Source organism: Hylobates moloch, unplaced genomic scaffold, assembly GCF_009828535.3.
Source record: "Hylobates moloch isolate HMO894 unplaced genomic scaffold, HMol_V3 SCAFFOLD_16, whole genome shotgun sequence".
Classification (NCBI taxonomy): domain Eukaryota; kingdom Metazoa; phylum Chordata; class Mammalia; order Primates; family Hylobatidae; genus Hylobates; species Hylobates moloch.
The window spans coordinates 44,440,562-44,461,601 of record NW_026652291.1 but is presented as its reverse complement, the minus strand read 5'-3'; the positions used below and the strand labels follow the sequence as shown (position 1 = coordinate 44,461,601).

The 21,040-nt window shown below is 39.1% G+C and overlaps 1 protein-coding gene across 2 annotated transcripts in view; it reads left to right on the top strand.

Moving 5' to 3' along the window:
• Window positions 1-21,040, top strand: part of SLC38A6 (solute carrier family 38 member 6) — a 68,700-nt gene that overhangs the window by 2,730 nt on the left and 44,930 nt on the right. For both annotated transcript variants that reach the window (XM_032134752.2, XM_058429794.1), the window contains exon 3: window positions 714-787. In XM_032134752.2, coding sequence (XP_031990643.1) covers window positions 714-787 — 74 coding nt within the window. The remainder of the gene's footprint in view (window positions 1-713; window positions 788-21,040) is intronic.

Sequence of the window (21,040 nt, the reverse complement as noted above, 5' to 3'; positions counted from 1 at the left end):
GACTGGGGTAGTTCATTGGGGATGGCTGTATAGAAGCTTGTCCTGCTGGTGTCTTCCTAAAAATGAACAGGAAATTATCTAAGTTTTTTCTTTCACAGTGTTGGTGAGAGGACCTCAATCATTACATTGTTTGCACATTTTTCAAATTGCATCATTAGAGGTGTGTTAACTACATTATTTTAGTTTAGTTTGGTTTGGAGAGTGTGTGTGTTTAATAGATGCTAGAAAATACAGTCTAAATAAATCTTAAATACACCTTAATAAGATGAAGGTATGATAAGGAGGTCCACATCACTGGAAGTAGAGGGAGGAAGGGAAAAAGAGAAGACAATGAGATTGCATAAGTAAAACTTCTATTTAGACTTAAAATAAGAAGAAAACCAGTCATAAAAGGGAAATATTACAAGATTATTTAATGGCTGATTCAGCAGTCAGCAGACAAGACTGCAAAATGAGAAAGTTTGCTTGTATTTTTAAAAAAGTTTGGTTTTTATTTTTTGATTTTAAAATCAGTATATTTTCATTTAAATAAAATGTGGTAAATACAAAAAAGTAGAAAAGTATCTTCTTAATTTCCTTAATGAACAGAATTCTACTACTCAGAGATAGTTCCTGTAAATATTTGACTGTTAAGAAATTTGTTTTTGTAATGAGACACCATACAAAAGACAAACTTTTGGGAGGATATGACCAGGTGTTCTTTTATGTTTTAGCTTCTTGCTGCTGACAGTTGCTCTCCTGGCTTCTTACTCAGTCCATCTTCTGCTTAGTTTGTGTATTCAGACAGGTGAGTAAAAATGTTATGCTGCTTCATTTAATAAAGCAGTCCCTTGAGTTTGTATCTACATATAGAATTGGATGTCTCAAATCTGATATCCAGTGAGCATACATTTTTATTAGATAGGGTGATCGGAATGGAGAATTTGAAAAACCAGGATATACAGACCCAATACTGTGGGGGAATATCTAAGCACAGGATGGGAGGAGGTAACTGGCATTTTTACCTGCTTTCCTCCACAACACAACCTAATTTTCTGGAGTAGAGTAGATTATGGGAGGATCTAAAAGGTGTTCAAAGGATCTAAACCTTATGCTTATGGGGAAATCATTTTCTCAAGGAGAGAACACCTTCTCAGAGCTACTGTTGCCTTCCCTGCCCCCATCTGCCTGCTAGTCAGAGGTAGGGATGGCAGAATTAGGATTGCAGGAAGTAAGGTCACAAAGCTTTAATTTATTTAGACACATTATGTATTTTTAATTGCAAGTCTAGAATAGGGTAGTTTTTTCCTAAGAGAAATAGGTGTGTGCAGTTAATTCAATATATTTGTGTATATATTTTTTTCCATTTGGAATTTTATTATGCAATTCAGTCACGTATTGAATAAGTTCTTTTAGGATTCAGTAAATAAAAGTATATGAATTATAGAAGTGCTTTTCTAAGGTTTTCCTTTCGTCATTAATAAATATTCTATGTTCATCAGTCCTGGTCTTTTTATCTGTCTAGTCTCTTTTGTCTTTGGATTAGGTCAGCTTTGATGCCAAAATCATGGGTTTAATTCTTATATGGATGAGTTCGTTTTGCTGTATCTGGCCTTGTGATTTTCAGATTTTAAGAAGAAAAGTAGATACACAAAATAGATAAAAATGGATTTCTTAATTCATTTAGTATTTCTGTAAAAGAATACCTGAGGCTGCATAATTTATAAATAAAAGAGGTTTATTTTGCTCATAGTTCTACAGGCTCTGCAAGAAGCATGGCCCTTCTTATGAGGGGCTTTTCTGCTCCATCTGCATCTAGTAAGGGGCTCAGGCTGCTTTCATTCATTGTGGAAGGTGAAGGGGAGCTAGGATATGCAGAGATCACATGGCAAGAGAGGAAGCGAGAGAGGAGGGGCATTCCAGGTTCTTTTTAACAACCAGCTCTCATGAAACTAATAAAAGTGAAAACTCACTCATTACCCCAAGGAAGGCACCAAGTCATTCATGAGGGCTCTGGCCCCAGGGCCCAAACACCTCTCCTTTGGCCCCACCTCCAACACTAGGGATCTGATTTCAACATGAGATTTGGAGGGGCCTGACAAACCAAACTATATCAGTGAGACTATTCTGTGCTGAAACAGGTGAGTGAAGCCCAGTGATGTTTCTTAAGAATTTTAAGACTCTCCAGAATAATTCTGAAACCACTGCTCTAGTTTGTTTTCCTAAAACCTGTCCATCATCAGAAATACTCATAGATCTTTTTATACACAGAGAGCTCTAAGCCTCAGGGATTCTGATTTCAAAAATCTGAGGTGAGACTCAAGAATATGTTTTTAACAAGGCAAAACCAGTTAAGGATCCATAGTTTATAGCTCTAACTTGTACCAGTGCTTTGGCCATCCAGTGCCAGATATGTTTTTAACAAGTCCTCCAGGTGATTCTTATGCAAATCTAGTTTAGGATTCATAGTTTATAGCCGCAACTTCTAACAGTGCTTTGGCCATCCAGTGCATGCCTCTGCTCTCAAGGAGCTTGGGAGAATGTGCAGACAGATACAAATACTAGGAAGCAGTACAAATATTAATCCTAAAGTAACAGGTTGTTCATAAAAGCGTCCTGAATTTAGGAATAATAGCTTTAGATAAATATATTTGTAAATCCTGCTGAAACCTAAATTTTAATTGCATGTATTGAAATTTTGCTGAATGTGAAAAAAATTATACTTAATTGTGATACTTTAACATCTTGGTAGATTCTTTTAATTCATTCTGTTAAAAGATTAATACTTTAGTCAACTACGTGGCAATTATGTCAAGCTTCATTTTAAAACTTCATTTTAGTTTTAATTTAAGTAAAATGTTTTATTTTGGTTATGTGGGAGTAGTATTCAATGTGTGGAGATTTCTAAGTAATATTAATTTTTTACTCCTTCAGTTCACATGTATTTAACTTTAAGATTCTGTGTTTGTTCTTTTCTGTAACTTTGGGGCATATGAAGTGAATATATGTGTTTCTTTTTCTTTTCTCTTTTTCTTTGATTTCTGTAGCCTACTTGGGCCCATGAACTAACTACTTCATGGTTCTGCCTGCACATTGACTCACCTGTCTTCCGTTGATTGAATTCCTTCAATCTTTGTAGAATTCTCTATGGAGGTAGGCTTTTCCTTTTTTTTTTCTTTCAATACATACATTCATATATAAAGACTAGAGTATAATACGTAACTAACTCTCCCCCAACAGTTTGTTGGACTATCATAAAGGATTATTATGCTCAGATTGAATTCATTGGTAAGAGAAAGAGCTATCATGAGTTTTTATGAAATAACTTCTTCATTTATTTGCTGGAGGTAAAGGGTAAAGAGAAATTTTCATCTTTATAAAAGTAAAGGATTTCTTCACATGAAATTGTACTTTAGATTTTATGGAGAGTTTGGGGTCTATCAGGACTTTTCATGGGAGCTGAGGTGGCATGTAAAGAACCTTATTCTCTCTATCCTTCGTTTGTCATCTGTAAAATGGCAATGATAACACTTCCCTCTTGGAATTGTTATGAGAATGAACTAAAATAATGTATATGAAATGTCAAGTCCTTGGCAAATGAGTGCTCACTGGGGCAAAAATCCCTAAAGATTGCAGAGTGTTGTACACACTACTATCTCAGAAATGGTTGGTTGCCATTCTTTTGGAATATTTCTCATGCTGTGATACTAAACCCACAGCTCCCCTCCACTGGCTTCCATGTTACTGTCAACTGGAGAGAATGAGAGTCCTAGAACTCTGCATACCTCTGGCCAAACCACAACTCCCTAGTCGTTGATCCCTACTACTCACTGCGTTGTCACCATTATTTGCCTTGAGACCATTTGGATTATGACATTATACCATTTATCTCAATTTGTGTTAGTTATTTCAAATATACTAGATTATCTTTCATTTCTCAGACTCATCCCATATGGCTGTCATCTGTTTCTGACCTCGTCTTCCACTGCTCTCTAACTCCTGAAACCCTTCCACTGTGCTCGCTGGAACTCACAGTCAATCATCAGCAAAACTCACGTCTCTAATTCTCTTCTGAACATTTCTGTCTGTTTTTTACTCTACAAGAACCTCCTCTGAGGCTTCCCTGTAGTTCTCAAAAGTGGTCAGTCTTTTCTCTTTATGTCTGTCATACTAATTTGAAGATGGTATAGGTGTCCTGTTTGTCCCACGTTTCTGCTTCTCAACCATCTTCCTCTCCTTGAACACCCCAGCTTTTAATCTCATGAATATATACCATCTACGGCTCTCCTTGCTATTGTCATCTATAGACTCCTAGAACATTTCCTGTCATTTCATGAAAGTTTTAGCTAAATTTTAGCTTCTACTTGCCTTTTAGTTTCTTCGGTATTACCCATGTTATAATTCTGGATGATTTCAATATCCATGTAGCTAATCCTTCTAATGCTTTCAGTTCCTGAACCTCTTATTCTCTAATGATCATATTCTCTACCTACACTGGCCACTTATTTTTTCCTATGGTCATACCATTGATCTTGTCATTACCAAAATAGCATTTGTTAGTATCTGCCCATCTGCCACCACCATCTCCTATGTTTCTAACTCACCCTCTCAAGTGCTTCAACTCTGACAGTTTTCACCCCTACCAAGACTTCTATCAATCCATTGATTCTACCACCTTTGCACTGACCCCCCACACTCATTCTTATTTCCCTCTTTATCCAGTTGAGGTTTTGTAGTATGTTATTTAATCCCTTGCCTATCCCTTGAACCATCATATTTCCCTGGCAAAATTCCAGCCATAGTTAAATATAACTCTGCCTGCTTCACATTTGCGCCTATGCATTTGAATCTTCCTGAGGAAAAGCACAACCATGCAGACTGATATCACTATAATTCAATGTCTAGTGGACCTGTGATGCTATCACACAATTCTGGTTCACTTCTTTGGTTCATCACTTCATTTAGCTCATTCATCTGCTATCTAGGAGATTGCTTTTTTATATCTTCTCCTTTCTGTCAAACCTTCGACACTTTTTTCTTTGATTTCACCCATAACTGATATTCTTTGCTTTCTGTTTCACTGAAAAAATAGTGGCAATCATAAAAGAATTTTATAAGCTCTTGCCGCCACTTATTTATCTGTGCCCATATACTCTGTTCCTTGGGATGAATTCTTTGTGTTTATGTCTAAGGCCTACCCCCCAACTTGTGCTATGATCCCACCTGCTCTTGCCTACATTACTCCAGCCACTTTCTCCTTTCTTTCTTATTTCTTGGTCCTTTTCTACCGTTTCCTTCCTATCACTTTACAAATAGTCTAATTTCTCTCATCTTAAAAATCTTTTTTACTTTGCATCTTTTGAATATACCTCATGTCTTCATGACAGTACTCCTTAAAATAATTGTCTAAACCAGGCCAGGTGTGGTGTCTCATGCCTGTAATCCTAGCACTTCGGGAGGCAGACCCAGGAGGATCACTTGAAGTCAGGAGTTTGAGACCAGCCTGGGCAACGTGGAGAAATCCCATCTCTACAAAAAAGAAAAAAAAATACAAAAATTTGTGTGAGGTGACATGAGCCTGTAGTCCTAGCTACTGGGGCAGCTGAGGCAGGAGAATCACTTGAGCCAGGGAGGCAGAGGTTGCAGTGAGCTGAGATCATGCTGTTGCACTTCAGCCTGGGGGACGGGAGTGAAACCCTGTCTCCAAAAAAAAAAAAAAAAGAATTATCTAAACCAGATGTCTCCAGTTCCTCTCCTCCCACTCCTGTCAGGCTTTTCCACCGAAACTGTTGTACCAGTGACTTCCACATTGCTAAATCCAATGGTCAGTTCTCAGTCAGCAGCATGTGACAGAGCTGATAACTCCTTCCTCTCTGAAAGACAAGTCACGCTTTCCTAGTTCTTCCTGTTTCATCGAACACTCCTTTTCTGTTGAATTCTCTTAATCTCCCCATCTAAACATTGGTGTACCCCTGGGACTATTCCTCTGATCTCTTTTCTTTTTCCTTCTTTTCTTTGTTTTTGAGACAGAGTCTCACTCTGTCAGAGACCAGGCTGGAATGCAATGGTGTGATTTTGGCTCACTGTAACCTCCGCCCTGCAGGGTTCAAGTGATTCTCCTGCCTCAGCCGTCTGAGTACGTGGGATTACAGATGTGTGCCACCACACCTAGGTGAGTTTTGTATTTTTAGTAGAGACAGGGTTTTGCCATGTTGGCCAGGCTGGTCTCAAACTTCTGTCTTCAAGTGATCCGCCCACCTTGTCCTCCCAAAGTGCTAGGATTACAGGTGTGAGTGATCTCTTTTCTTTTACACTCATTCTCGGGCTCATGGTGATTTTAAAATTTATATCCCTGGCCTGGAACTCTCCCCTGAATTTCAGTCTCATCTCCAGCTGCCTCTGTGACATCTCCACTTGGATGTCTAACAGCTCAGATTTGTAAAACTCCCCATCTTTATACTACCAATCTACACTTTCTACTGTTCCCATCTAAGTAAATGGTATTGTCTTTCTTCTAATTGCTTAGGCCAAAGATCTTTACGTTATTCTGTATCTCCCTTTTTCCCCCTCATTCTGCGTGTTCAATCCATGCCATACTGTTCCCTTCACTTGAAAAAAAATTTTTTTTTGAGATAGTGTCTTGCTCTGTGGCCCAGGCTAGAATGTAGTGGTGTGAACATAGCTCACTGCAGCCTCGATCTCCTGCCTTAGCCTCCCGGGTAGCTGGTAACCACAGGCACACATCACCATGCACGTCACCACACCTAACTAACCTCAGCCTCCTGAGTTGCTGGTACTACAGGCTATACACATCACCACACCTGGCTCATTTTTTAATTTTTTGCAGAGATGGGCTCTTACCACGATGCCTAGGCTGTTTTCCAACACCAGCTCAAGCAATCCTCCTGCCTTGACCTCCCAAAGTGCTTGGGATTACAGGCATGAGCCATTGCGCCTGGCCAAAAAATTAATAATCTGGTTTTTTTCTCATTTAATTGCTACCACCCATCTTCAGTTACTATTACCACCATCAAAAGTAATAGTTTATCTTTTTGTTTTTACTTCCACTCTTACTTCCTGCAGTCTATTCTTAACAATACAACCATAATGATCTGTTAATGTAACTTAGGTCATAGCATTCCTTTGCTCAAAATCCTCCAGTTGCTTCCCAGTTCAATCAGAGTAAAAGCAGAAATCATTACGAAGTCCAACACAAGTCTTCTGCCCTTTTTATCTCCTTGGCTTATCTTCCAGTACTCCCTCACTGGTTTCAGTCACACTTTTAATTTTTATCTTATGTAACATTTACATAGCACTTAGCATCATTCTAAGGACTTTATGAATATTCATTTAATCTTCATAATAATATTATGAGGTAAGTATCAATATTATTTCCATTTTTTGAAATGAGGTAACTGTGGCACAGAGAGGTTAAAGTAACTTGTCCAAGAGAAGTGAAAGTAACTTCCCAGTTAGGAAGTATAGGAGCCAGAATTCAAACCCACACAGTCTGGCTCTAAAATTGTGCTCACTTTTCCCCAGTCGTGCTGGGTAGTCTCCTGCTTCCATACCTTTGTGCTTTCTGTGCTCTTCTTGGGCGTTTCCTCCCCCAGTTTCCCACATGGCTTTGCTCACTCATCACCTTCAAGGCTTTGACAAATCTTACCTCTTCTGTGAGGTCTTTTTATACAATGTCATTTAAAATTGCAAGCAGCAACGGTTGATCTACAGTGTCATCAAGGAAAGAGGATCTACCTTTCTGTTCCATTATTCTTGTGTGTGCCTTCCCCATCCTTGAGGTCTAGGATGACTTGTGGAGTGCAGACATCGCATCCATGTTCTAGAGAGCAGAAAGAGAGAAAGGGATGCCTACGAGCTGAATCTCACTTAAGACTCCATTTTCTTGTTGCCAAAACTTAATATGCCCGATGGCCATACTAAATTGCATAGGGACCTAGAAAATATAGCGTTTATTAAAGGTGGCAATGAGCCCAACTAAAAGTCAGGGTTCTGTTACTCAGGTAGAAGAAGGGAAGAGACAACCAGCAGTCTCTACCCCACCAGGATTCCATCTTTATCCATCCTTGTACTTTACTATCTTTGAATAACATTATAAACTTTTATAGCTTAGCTACCAAAAATAGGTTGATGACTCCCATCCGTGCTGCCGAAACATATCAGCTACCTCTGATATTGGAGATCTCCATTTAGATGTTCCAGAGGCTTTGTGAGCTCAACATGTTTAAAATTAAACTTACCTTTCATCTTTAATGGCTCAAATGTGCTCCTCTTCCTGTACCGTCCCTCCGTGAATGATACCACCAGTTTTTATCTCCTTCACCTCGTACATTCACCCAGTTACAAATTAATTTTGTAAATATTTCTCGGATCTGCTTAATTCTCCTTCCTTATTGCTACTGTGTAGATCACGCCATAACCCCTCCCCAGGATTACAGTAGAATTAAATCATAACAGGTATTTAAGTTCATGTCATTTTACTTCATACAGTTCAAAAGTGGGAGAGAAAATAACTTTAAATAGTACTGGGTAATCCTGCCTCTATTCTACTCAGTGAACATATATTCATCTGGGGACTGAGTGTGAGGTGGGAAATATAATAATGCTGCTCCCTCTGTTATGTTTTTTTTCTTTAAAGATAACTTTTTTTTTTTTAGACAGAGTCTTGCTCTCTTGTCCAGGCTGGAGTGCAGTGGCGCGATCTAGACAAACCGCAGCCTCTGCCTCCTGGGTTCAAGCAGTTCTCATGTCTCAGCCCTCTGGCATCTTAAGAGACTTCCTATGAGTTCCTGCCTCCGAACTTTTTTTTTTTTTTTTTTTTTTTGAGTCAGAGTCTTGCTCTGTCGCCCAGGCTGGAGTGCAGTGGCGGATCTTTGCTCGCTGCAACCTCTGCCTCCCAGGTTCAAGTGATTCTCCTGCCTCAGCCTCCCAAGTAGCTGGGATTACAGGCACCCACCACCACATCCGACTAATTTTTGTATTTTTTAGTAGAGACGGGGTTTTACAGTGTTGGCCAGGCTGGTCTCGAACTCCTGACCTCAGGTGATCCACCCACCTTGGCCTCCCAAATGGTTGGGATTACAGGCTTGAGCCGCCGCACCTGGCCAGATAACATTTTTTAGCATACTGTCTTCCTGGTGCTGTTTTAAAAGATTTGCATGTATTATTCTCACAATAGCAATATGAGGTAGAAATTGTTATATCCACTTTAGAGATAGGAAACTGAGGCACTGAGTGATTAACTAGCTTGCTTAAGGTTGCACAGCTAGCTAGTTAGAAGAGCTAATAATTCGATTTAGGCAAGCTAACTCCAGAGTCCACTTTCATAACACTGTGCTCCCATTTCCCCACTATTATAGGAACCTGGAAGCTTATTTTCTGGAGAAGGTAAACTAAAAGGACTCAGCAATCATAGATATTAGGTGTAGTTAAGGCCAAGATCACCTTACTGAAAACAGGGAGATTAAGTGAAAATCGTCTAACTGAAGGAGGGTCCAGTTAGTAGGAGTTCTGAGACTGCTGGCAGCAAGTCTTTCTACTTTCACTTAAGGGATTGGAGGAATATTTTCAACAGAATTTCTCCTGCCCAAGAGAAAGGACCTACAGGTAAAAATAGTTGAGGGCCCTTCAAGAAAGAGCTGAGTACCTCCTGTTTAATCATCATATAGTTAAGTGTACCACTCAATAAGCCTCTTCTGTGTACACACAGCTTGTATGTAGTCTTTTAATGCATCACACTTACGTCAAGAAATAGCCAAGTATCACCAGATATTTCAGGAAAACCTTTAATGTGAAAGATACTTACTAAAACAGCCACATACACACACACAAGCCAATAATGAGATACCTCTACACATGTATTAGAATGACAAAAATCCGAAACACTGACAATACCAAATACTGGTGAGGATGTGGGACAACAGGAACTCTCATTCATTGCTGGTGGGAATGAGAAATGGTACAGCTACTTTGGAATACCGTTTGGCAGTTTTTTAACCAAACTAAATATAATCTCGTCATAGGATCCATCAGTAGTGCTCCTTGGTATTTACCCAAATGAGTTCAAGACATACTTCTACACAAAAACCTCCATAAAGATGTTAATAACAGCCTTATATTTACCAAAATCTGGAAGCAACTAAAATGTTCCTCAGAAGTGAAAGAATTTTAAAAACTGATATATTTGTACAATGGGATATTATTCAGCACTAAGTAGAAATGAGGTGCCAGAGCCTTGGCTCACGCCTGTAATCCCAGCACTTTGGGAGGCCGAGGCGGGCGGATCACCTGAGCTCGGGAGATCGAGACCAACCTGACCAACATGGGGAAACCCCATCTCTACTAAAAATACAAAATTACCTGGGCATGGTGGTGCATGCCTGTAATCCCAGCTACTCAGGAGGCTGAGGCAGGAGAATCGCTTGAACCCGGGAGGCAGAGGTTGCGGTGAGCTGAGATCAAGCCATTGCACTCCAGCCTGAGCAACAAGAGCAAAACTCCGTCTCAAAAAAAATTAGCTGGGCATGGTGGTGGGCACCTGTAATCCCAGCTAGTTGGTAGGCTGAAGGAGGAGAATCACTTGAACCCTGGAGGCTTAGGCTGCAGTGGGCTGAGATCATGCCATTGCACTCCAGCATGGGCGACAAGAGCTAAACTTCGTCTCAAAAAAAAAAAAAAAAATAGCCGGCACAGTGGCTCATGCCTGTACTCCCAGCACTTTGGAAGGCCAACGTGGGCGGATCACCTGAGGTCAGCAGATCAAGACCAGCCTGGCCAACATGGTGAAACCCCGTCTCTACTAAAAATACAAAAATTAGCCGGGTTTGGTGGCACGCACCTGTAATCCCAGCTACTCGGGAGGCTGAGGCAGGAGAATCACTTCAACCCAGGAAGTGGAGGTTGCAGTGAGCTGAGATCGTGCCACTGCACTCCAGCCTGGGCGACAGAGCAAGACTCCATCTCAAAAAAAAGAAGAAATGAGGCATCCAGCCATGAAAAGTCATGGAGGAATCTTAAACGCATATTATCAAGTGAAAGAAACCATATGATCCAGCAATTCCTCTTCTGGATTTATACCCAAAGGGAATGAAATTGGTACCTTGTAAAGATATCTATGCTCCCATGTTCATTGCAGCATTATTCACGATAGCCAAGTTAGAGAAACAACCTAAGTGTCAGTAAGTGAGTGGATAAAAAATTGTGATATGTACGTACAATGCAATATTGTTCAGACTTAAGGAGATCCTGCCATTTTCAGCAACATGAATAGACATGGAGAACATTATGCTAAATGAAATGAGGCAGACACAGAAGGAAAAATACTGCATCATCTCACGTTCATGTGGAATCTGAAAAAGTCAAATACATATGAAGAGTAGAACAGTGGTTATGTGGGGGATGGGAAGATGTTCATCAAAGGGTATAAAGTTGCAGTTATGTAGAATGAATAAGTCTACAGAGCTAATGTACAGCATGATACTATATTTAATATTGTTTACTGAAAATTTCCCAAGAGGGTAGATTTCAGGTGCTTTTACCACAAGGAAGGAAGAAAGGGAGGAGGAAGGGCGAGTGGGAAGGAAGGGAGGGAGGAAAGAAAAGATAACTATGTGAGAGAGTAGATATGTTAATTTGCTTGACTCTAGTAATCATTTCTCTATGTACATCAAAACATCATGTTGTACACCTTAAATGTATGTAATAAAACAAAAAAAATCTGAAAAGGCTACATACTGTATGATTCCAAGTATGTGACATTCTGGAAAAGGCAAAACTATGCAGAAAATAAAGATCAGTGGTTGCCAGAGTTTAGCAGAGGGAGTGTGAATAGGCAGAGCACCTTCACCTTTAGGACAGTGAAATGAATCTGTATGATACTATAATAGTGGACACGTGTCATTATATATTTGTCAAAACCTATAGAATGTACAGCACCAAAAGTGAACCCTGTAATGTAAATTATGGACTTTGTGTGATAATGACATGTTAATGTATGTACATTGATTGTAACAAATGTACCACTCTCATGCAGGATGTTGATTGTAGGGGAAGCTGTGCATGTGTGGGGGGCAGGAGGTATATGGGAACTCTGTACTTTCTGTTCAACTTTGTTGTGAACCTAAAACTGCTACTAAAATTATTAAAGAAAACACAAATAAGGAAAGAAACAAACTCAGAGGGAAAGAGAAAACAGACAATATAAGACCAGATGAAAACTTAAAAAGCTACATTTAATAACTTTAGAGAACTAAAAGAAAATACTGCATTCTTGAAACAAAAATAAGGAATTATAAAAAGGGTATATTCAGAAAACCAAAAGTCCTAGAAGTCAAAATTAGTTCAATCGTTGGGTTGGGAGAGTTACAGAAGTTTCCTGGAGGTGGAAAAAAAGAGAAAGCTTGAAAGTGGGAGAGAAAAGATAAGAAAATTAGAAGATCGGTCCAGGAAGTACCACATGCAAATAATAGAAATTTTGCAACAAGAAAAAACTAAAAGGGATGGTAGAAAATTATTAACAAAATAATACAAAAAATTGATGTAACTGAAGGAAATTAGTTTCAAGATTAAAAGTTTTCCTCCTAGTGTCCAGTATAATACTTGTAAGATAATTGTTACCCAAGACATACTGTGAATGATCAGAAATCCAGTTATATAGATAATATTCTAAAAGCTTACAAGAGAAGGAACAGACAACACAAAAAAATTTCGTGCAAAGAATCAAGAATCACAGTAGTGAAAGTCTTCCTAAGGAGCAATACTGTAAACTAGATGACTATGAAACAATACCTTCAAAATTCTTGGGGGGAAATGATTTTAATATAGAATTCTATAACTAGCCAAACTATTGCTTAAGTGTGAAGTTTGAACAATGTCATTTTCATATATGCAGGGTCTCAAAAGTTTTTATTCACCCTTACTTAGTGAACAATAGAGTATACCCTTTACCAAAGTTAGAGAGTAACAAAGAAACAAGGAATCAGGCACAGGGAAGAAGTGGAAGGAATTCCCAGGACATAACTAAGCAGCAGATCTAAGCACCATCTACAGATTGGAGTTGTGAGGTTTTTTGTGTTTTTGGGAGGGGGTGTTGAGATGGGATCTCACTGTGCTGCCCAGGCTGGAGTGCAGTGCTGTAATCTTGGCTCACTGCAGCCTCCACCTCCCAGGCTCAAGTGATCCTCCTGCCTCAGCCTCCTGAGTAGCTTCCCACCTCAGCCTCCCGAGTAGCTGGGACTGCAGGTGTGCACCACCACGCCTGGCTAATTTTTGTACTTTTTGTAGAGATGGGGTTTCACCATGTTGGTCAGGCTGATCTGAAACTCCTAAGCTCCAGCGATCTGCCCACTTCAGCCTCCCAAAGTACTGGGATTATAGATGTGAGCCACCGCCTGGCTGGAGTTGTTCTTTTCACAAAGGCACAGTCCTCACTCCAGGTCATGCTTGCCCTCAGGATTGTGTTCAGGATGGAAACTCTTTTCTTATTCCTCTGAGTAAAGGGATTGTCTTTCTCATTTGTCGGTCTAACTCTTAATTTGTATTAACAGTGCTTGAGTAGATTAGCAGTCAAGCCGGGCTGTTAAAAAACTCTAAGAATAAAACAGGGATTGAACCAAGGTAGTAATTAGGTGAATAAAAGAAAGAAACAGGTTAACAAATGGTGGGGTGCAGCAGAGTTCCAGTTGAGAGGAGCTGGTATCTGAGTAAATGTGGACAATAAAGGAGAAGGAGATGTCTAGTGTATCTCCCAGGTTTTTGGCTTGAGCCACTGGATTAATGATAGTGTCATCAATGAAGATAGGAACACAGCAGGAGGAGGTTGTTCAAAATAAAAATGAGTTCAGTTTTGGACTTTTAAGTATACGTAGGTGGACAAGGCTTAGAACTGAAGCACAGGATAGAAATTCATTCATTCAATACTCTTGTCTACTAATAATAAAGAGATAAATAAGAGCCAGTTACTTCCCTGAAAAAGCTCATAGTCTAATAGGGGAAACAAATACATAAGCAAATAACTTATAATGTAGTATGATAAATTTAACAGTTTAAATATGTATAAGGTATAGTGATATCTCAGAAGAGAGATGTAACTTTGATATGGACAGGAGGCAGGGAAATACCGGGTACAAGAGGGTGGATCCCCAGCAAAGGCCCCCACCCCCACAAGCCTGGAAACCCATGGCCCTAATTGGGAACAGGCATTTCTGTTTTCATGTCCAAATGTTGCCTTTTGCCTGCCATCCCCCCATCCTGTACCCATATAAACCCCAAATTCCAGGTCGACAGGCAGACGAGCAGACAAACAGAGGAGCAGAAGAGGAGCACAGTAGAGGAGAGAAGAGAAGGAGTGTTTGAACATCAAGGAGAGGTCGGCTGGGGACAGCTGGAGAGGAGATTGGCCATGGGACAGCCGAACTCCAGGGGAAGATCATCTTCCCACTCCATCCCCTTTCCAGCTCCCCATCCATCTCACTGAGAGCCACCTCCTTCACCTAATACAATTCCCACGTTCACCATCCTTCAAGTCCGTCTGTGACCTGATTCTTCCTGGACACAGGAAAAGAAACTGGGTATGAAGAGGGCACTGAGCTGGTTAATACTTAAGCAATCTGTGGATGGCAGAGCTAAAAGAGCACTGTATAGCACGCCCACTGGGGCTTCAGGAGTTGTAGGCATGTACTCCTAGATGCTCCTGTGGGGCTGGAGCCCAAAACCACTCTCCCTGCCTCCTACACCTGCCGGTCTGTGAGCTCCCCCTCCTGTAAGGGGTTTGAGAGTGCAGTGGCTGAACAGAACTTACAAGCCACAGCCCTGTCGCACGCCCTGCCCTTCGTGGGGGATCAGGGGACTCTCTTGTTTCAACTTGCCCTTAGTTGGAGGGCGAGGATCAGTAAATGTTCATGGACAACTAAGCTGAAAAGGAATTTGACTAGCAGACAAGGCAAGAGAGAATATTCCAGCATGTGCAAGGATACAAAGTCATATACTACATATTGTATTCAAAGTACCAAAAATAGTTTACTGTTATTAGTAGTACATAAAGTACAAAGGAGAAAATTAAACTGGAGAGTTAGACAAGTCTCAGATCCCAAGGAATTTGTAGTTTTTGCTGAAACAGTGAGAAGCTACTGAGGTTGTTGAAAAAGAGTCAAAGTAGATACTGGAATCCACTGTTGGTTGCTTCCAAAGAGAATTTTGGTCCTTCCTAATGCCCAGAACATAATCTCTTTCTCTGGCAAAGAGAACGTAGTCTTCTGTCTTCCTTTTCATAAAGAAGGTTACAATTATTTTATGAAGATTGTAATTTCTAGTAATGATAATGGAATAAAGAAGGAGTGAAATGGCCTTTGTGTGCTCCTCTTTTTTTTTTCTTTTTTAAGGCAAAAAGGTTTTAAAACCCTCTTGAGCACTGATTCTCAATACCTTCTTTTTATAACATTTTCTAAATGCTCCCTTTACTATATGAAATGAAATTCCCATAGGTATTATACCCTACTGCAGTGAGCTAAGTAATGCTTCCCGAAAAGGTAGCCACATCCTAGTCCCTGAAACCTGTAATTGTTACCTTATATAGCAAAAAAGAACTTTGCAGATGTGACTGAGTTAAGATGTTGAGATGGAGAGATTATCCTGGTGGACTCTAAATTCAGTCACATGTATCATGGAGGGAATATCATAGAGGAGATGCAGGCAACATGACCTCTGAGGCAGAGACTGGAATGACATGACCACAAATCAAGGCATGCCAGCAGCTACCAGAGACTGCAAGAGGCAAGGAATGGATTCTTTCTAGAGCCTTCAGAAGAGTGGCCCTGCGGACACCTTGATTTACACATCATGAAACTGGTTTTGGATTTCTGGACTTTAGAACTGAGAAAGAATACATTTCTGTTGTTTTAAGCCATGAAGTTTGTGATTATTTCTTACAGCAGCCTTAGGAAACTAATATACTACTTACTTCATATAATGCCATAACAATGAAATAAAGAAGACACAAAAAGTAAATGTTAGTGATGTGACTTTCCATTTAGGAAACGATTTTTTGCAAAGTTCCAAACAAAATAAATTATAGTCTTTTCTGCATTTACATGGTAATTGTATTTCTGGAAAATTTAATATATATTCAAACCATTAACCATTGTTTGTAGCATCTGCCATGTGCTTGACACACAGAGAGTATTTAATAAAAGCTGGATACATGGCGATGAATAGATGGATGTATTAAAACTACAAAGAGATTACATAAGTTCCAAAATAAACATGCAAGGCAAAAATTATGTGTAGTCAAAAGTGTCTTTAAAAATTCTTGGGCAGGCCCGGTGGCTCACACCTATAATCCCAGCACTTTGGGGGAGGACAAGGCAGGTGGATCACGAGGTCAGGAGTTCGTGACCAGTAGCCTGCCCAACATGGCGAAACCCCATCTCTACTAAAACTACAAAAAATTAGCCAGGCGTGATGGCGGGCGCCTGTAATCCCAGCTACTTGGGAGCCCGAGTCAGGAGAATTGCTTGAACCCGGGATGCAGAGGTTGCAGTGAGCTGAGATTGCCACCACTGCACTCCAGCCTGGGCGACAAGAGCGAAACTCCATTTCCAAGGGAAAAAAAAATTCTTTACGTAGCTTATCAAATATAGTGTTCAATACCTACATGACATTATGGACACTGACACATACCATTTCTCAATAGAGAGCTGACAGCCATCTCCCCCCATCCTCTCAGCATCGTTTGGGTATCCTATGAAGGACGTGAGTCGTTTTAGGGATATAATGAATTCCATTCAGCACTATGAGATACTCTCACTGTGACAATCACAGAACTAAAACTAACTGAAAGGTAATAGATACGTTTCCCATTTCAAAGCTCACTGTGGACATTTTCTTATGGTTTGGAATGGTAGTGAGCTGTCCAAACTATATTTTGATCTGTTTTTCTTCTTTTGATCAGGGATCATAGTTCAGTAAACCCACAGTTAAACTAAGTGGGCTGATTGTATGGGTCTATCTAAAGTGAATTAGTGTACTTGTCTCATCCTTCTTATTAATGAGTGGTTCTAAACTGGACTTGGTTTTTCTCCCATGGGGCATTTGGCAATGTCTGGAGGCATTTCTGATTGTCACAGCTGGGGATTAGGGAGGGCAGGGTGAGGCAAGGGGCTATTGGCAGCTAGTGGGTAAAGGCCAGGAATGCTGCTAAACATTCTACAATACACAGGACAGCCCCCAACAACAAATAATGATCTGGGCCCAAAAGTAGTGGCAAGGTTGAGAAACCCTGGCAACATTATGTGTGTGCTCGCCTTGTGTAGTGATTCCTTTGTAGTGTTTACCTTGACATTGGATTAAGTGTTCCCTTAAGCAGAAGCTGAATTTTTTGTTATTGAGTTGCAGTGAAGGGTGGGTGTGAATCTCTGCAGGGTTAAACATTTTTACATTAACCTTTCCTTTTTATTTTTATCAAAAGTAATATATGGTCGTGTGTGTGTGTGTGTGTGTGTGTGTGTGTGTGTGCGCGCACACTTATGCAGAACTTAAAACAATTCCCCACCCATTCTTCCCTAGTTTTATCCCATTTCCCAGAGTTAGCAACATGTAAAGGGTTTTGTTTTTAATTTTTTTGGCGATTGCCTCTCTAAGTCTAAATAATAGCTTTTGGTTATTTATTGATTTAAGAGATTATCTATTGACTCTTCACTGCACGAGGTTAGCAAAAGTTCAGCTACACTAATCCCTCCCCTTCTCCCTTCTAATATTCATTAGTTTATATTCGATTGTTCTTTGATTATTCTGTAACTCTAAATTAAATACATATAAACATTTAATTTTGTTCCATCAACTTTAGTCAGTATCTTTTTATCTTCTGCCTTTATTATACTAGCGCTTCTGTTCTTTCATCTTCCTTATTCCTATTTCCTATAGTCTGTCTGCTGTACCTTTACATTATCAGATTGACAATATTTACTTTCTGTTTTATAATTATATTTGTTTGTTTTTATCTATAGGTTGAGGCCAAAAGTTGAAAACTATTACCATTTATAGGATATAACTGTAAATATTGTTCACTGAAGAGCTAAGTAGTATACTGAGATCTCAGAATCATCTCTATATATGCAATATCACATCCTCTGTGCCATGAGAAAGAATGTCCCTAGTATTCTAGCATTCTGTTTTCTGTGTTGGTTGTTTTAAAATCATGCCACATTCAGTTGGCACATTGGCATCTAAACACATGGTAAGAAAGATCAGAAGTGTCAATGAAATTGCATAGTGAATATTCAAAAAATGAATGACCTGCATAGACAAAGAATACAAAAAAAAAAGATCAGAGGAAAATGATAGAAAACACAAGAAAGACAAGAATTTCAAAATAATAAGGGTACATTCCCAATGCCTAGCTTTCTGAGAGTTGAACTGTATTTAAATAACTCATGTCCCTCAACCCAGATCCAAAGATAATATTGCTGCTGCTGAAACTTGGGCTCTGTACTATGACCAGAGTTTATTAATTGTCCTATTTCATTGAGGAAAAAATGCAAAGCAGACAGAACACTGGAATAACTAGCTGGAAATATTCCACTATTTCATGGGAAGCAGGTTTCTAAGCGATTCCTGTGGAGGCCCAACTCTTGCTCTCACAAAAATATTATAGCATTAAAGTGTGCCTTGATGGTACATTAAGGAAGAAATTTTCCCCAAATTTACTTGATTAAGATTTATAGCCTTTCTGCTCCCACAAAACATAGCATTGATTTCTTTAATATCAAAAGTTTCCTAAAATAAACTGCTAATGATTGCTTTCAGTCATTTGTTTACTTAAGGTCAGTCATGCCAAGTACTGTTTGTATCAATTCTTGTAAAAGACTCAATTAATTTTGTAATTGTCATAATTACTGTTATTCCTGTTCTCTAGGAATATGCTATTAATGTAACTGGACATCACCACATCTTATTTTTGTATCTCTCAAAACATCTTTCATAAAACTTTGATGGTAGGAAAGAGCTGAAAAAAAATCTCCTGTTAGTAGACCAAGCAATACTTCAATTACTAAACACCAGAGAAAATTAAAATTACAGCTTAAATAAAACCTACCAGATATTTGGTAGAGAAAATGGAACTGTACAAAAATGTGGTTTTTAAAAATAAAGTTCTACCACTTGTATTATATTCATTATAGACTATTGGAAATCCTTCCCTGCCAAAAAAGAAGAAAGAAAAAGAAAAAAGTTTGTGACCATTTGTAATTCATTTTAGTCTTTTTATGTATTTTTTCACCTAAAATAATACTGGCATTTTAGTATTTTAAATAGAATTTTAAATGGCTACATATTATTCTATCAAAAATACCTACCACAATTTATGTAACCACTTTCTCACTGTTGAGCATTTAGGTTAGTTTTGTTTTTCCAGTTGAAACAATACCCCCTGAGTATCTTTGCATATGATGATTTCTCTTGATTTTAGTTTTACTTAAGACAAGCTCTTAGGGGTAAAATGTTTTAAATATTTTAAAGTTTCATTGTTCAAATTGCATTTCAACAGTCAATACCAGTTTACACTGTTTTCAGCATTTTAAGAAATTGCCCAAATGACAGAGCAGAATTTTAAAAATATTTCCCTAGTGTTGATTTAGTTTATATGCTGAGATGCTGCAGATTTTTTGTTGTTAAAAAGTGAGTATGTGGAGATCAAACATTTGGCTGACTGTGTACACATTTTATTAAGGCCTCAATGTTAAGCAAGAAGCCATTACTCATATTCATGTTGTCTCGGGCATGGAAAAGTGCTTCTAATTTTTGCAACATAAAAGAAGTCCGATGGCAGTGACAGACTGAATGACTAGCTAGATATGCTGACCGGAAAGCTAGAATTAGGATTTGAACATTGTAGTCAGTCTCCATTTAAGAGCCTAATGGTTTTTTCTTCTCAATTTGGAAGTTTGCTGCATTTAGAGATATTTTTATAAAACTAAAAAAAATAGACCCAGAGAGCAAGTTTGAGATTACTAAAATGTATACCGCTACTGTCAGAGTTGCAGTTCAAACTGTCTTCATTAAACTGTTAGTTTGATTACATTTTCTCAAACAGTAACTGTTGTATTTTAATTTTTTAAATTAAAAATAAGTGTTTTAAATTTTAGGTAATTGAAAGACCAATTCTTTTTGGAATCTTTCAGTATTATGGTTTTGGTTCACAGTAAAGGTATTTGCTTACTACGTTTACTAAATATACTATCTATAGTTTATTTTGTTGCATAAAAATAAGACAAACTCCAGTTAGCTTTTTTGATGGGTATTACCTTGACGACTTGCTCACTGACAGAGAAACTGATGCAAAATAGGTCATTTGAAAAGCAGGTGTTTGATATATCCCCATATGTAACACTGAAAAGCCTTCTTGCTCTAGATTTTTTTTTAATGATAATGATCTCTTTTTTATTTAATTTTTTTTTATTATTGTACTTCAAGTTTTAGGGTACATGTGCACAATGTGCAGGTTTTTTACATATGTATCCATGTGCCATGTTGGTGTGCTGCACCCAGTAACTCGTCATTTAGCATTAGGTGTATCTCCTAATGCTATCCCTCCCCCCTCCCTCCACCCCACAACAGTCCCCGGAGTGTGATGTTCCCCTTCCTGTGTCCATGTGTTCTCATTGTTCAATTGCCATCTATGAATGAGAACATGTGGTGTTTGGTTTTTTGACCTTGCGATAGTTTACTGAGAATGATGATTTCCGGTTTCATCCATGTCCCTACAAAGGACATGAACTCATCATTTTTTATGGCTGCATAGTATTCCATGGTGTATATGTGCCACATTTTCTTTTTTTTTTTTTTGAGACGGAGTCTCGCTCTGTCGCCCAGGCTGGAGTGCAGTGGCACGATCTCGGCTCACTGCAAACTCCGCCTCCTGGGTTCACACCATTCTCCTGCCTCAGCCTCTCTGAGTAGCTGGGACTACAGGCGCCCGCCACCAAGCCCGGCTAATTTTTTTTGTATTTTTAGTAGAGACGGGGTTTCACCGTGGTCTTGATCTACTGACCTC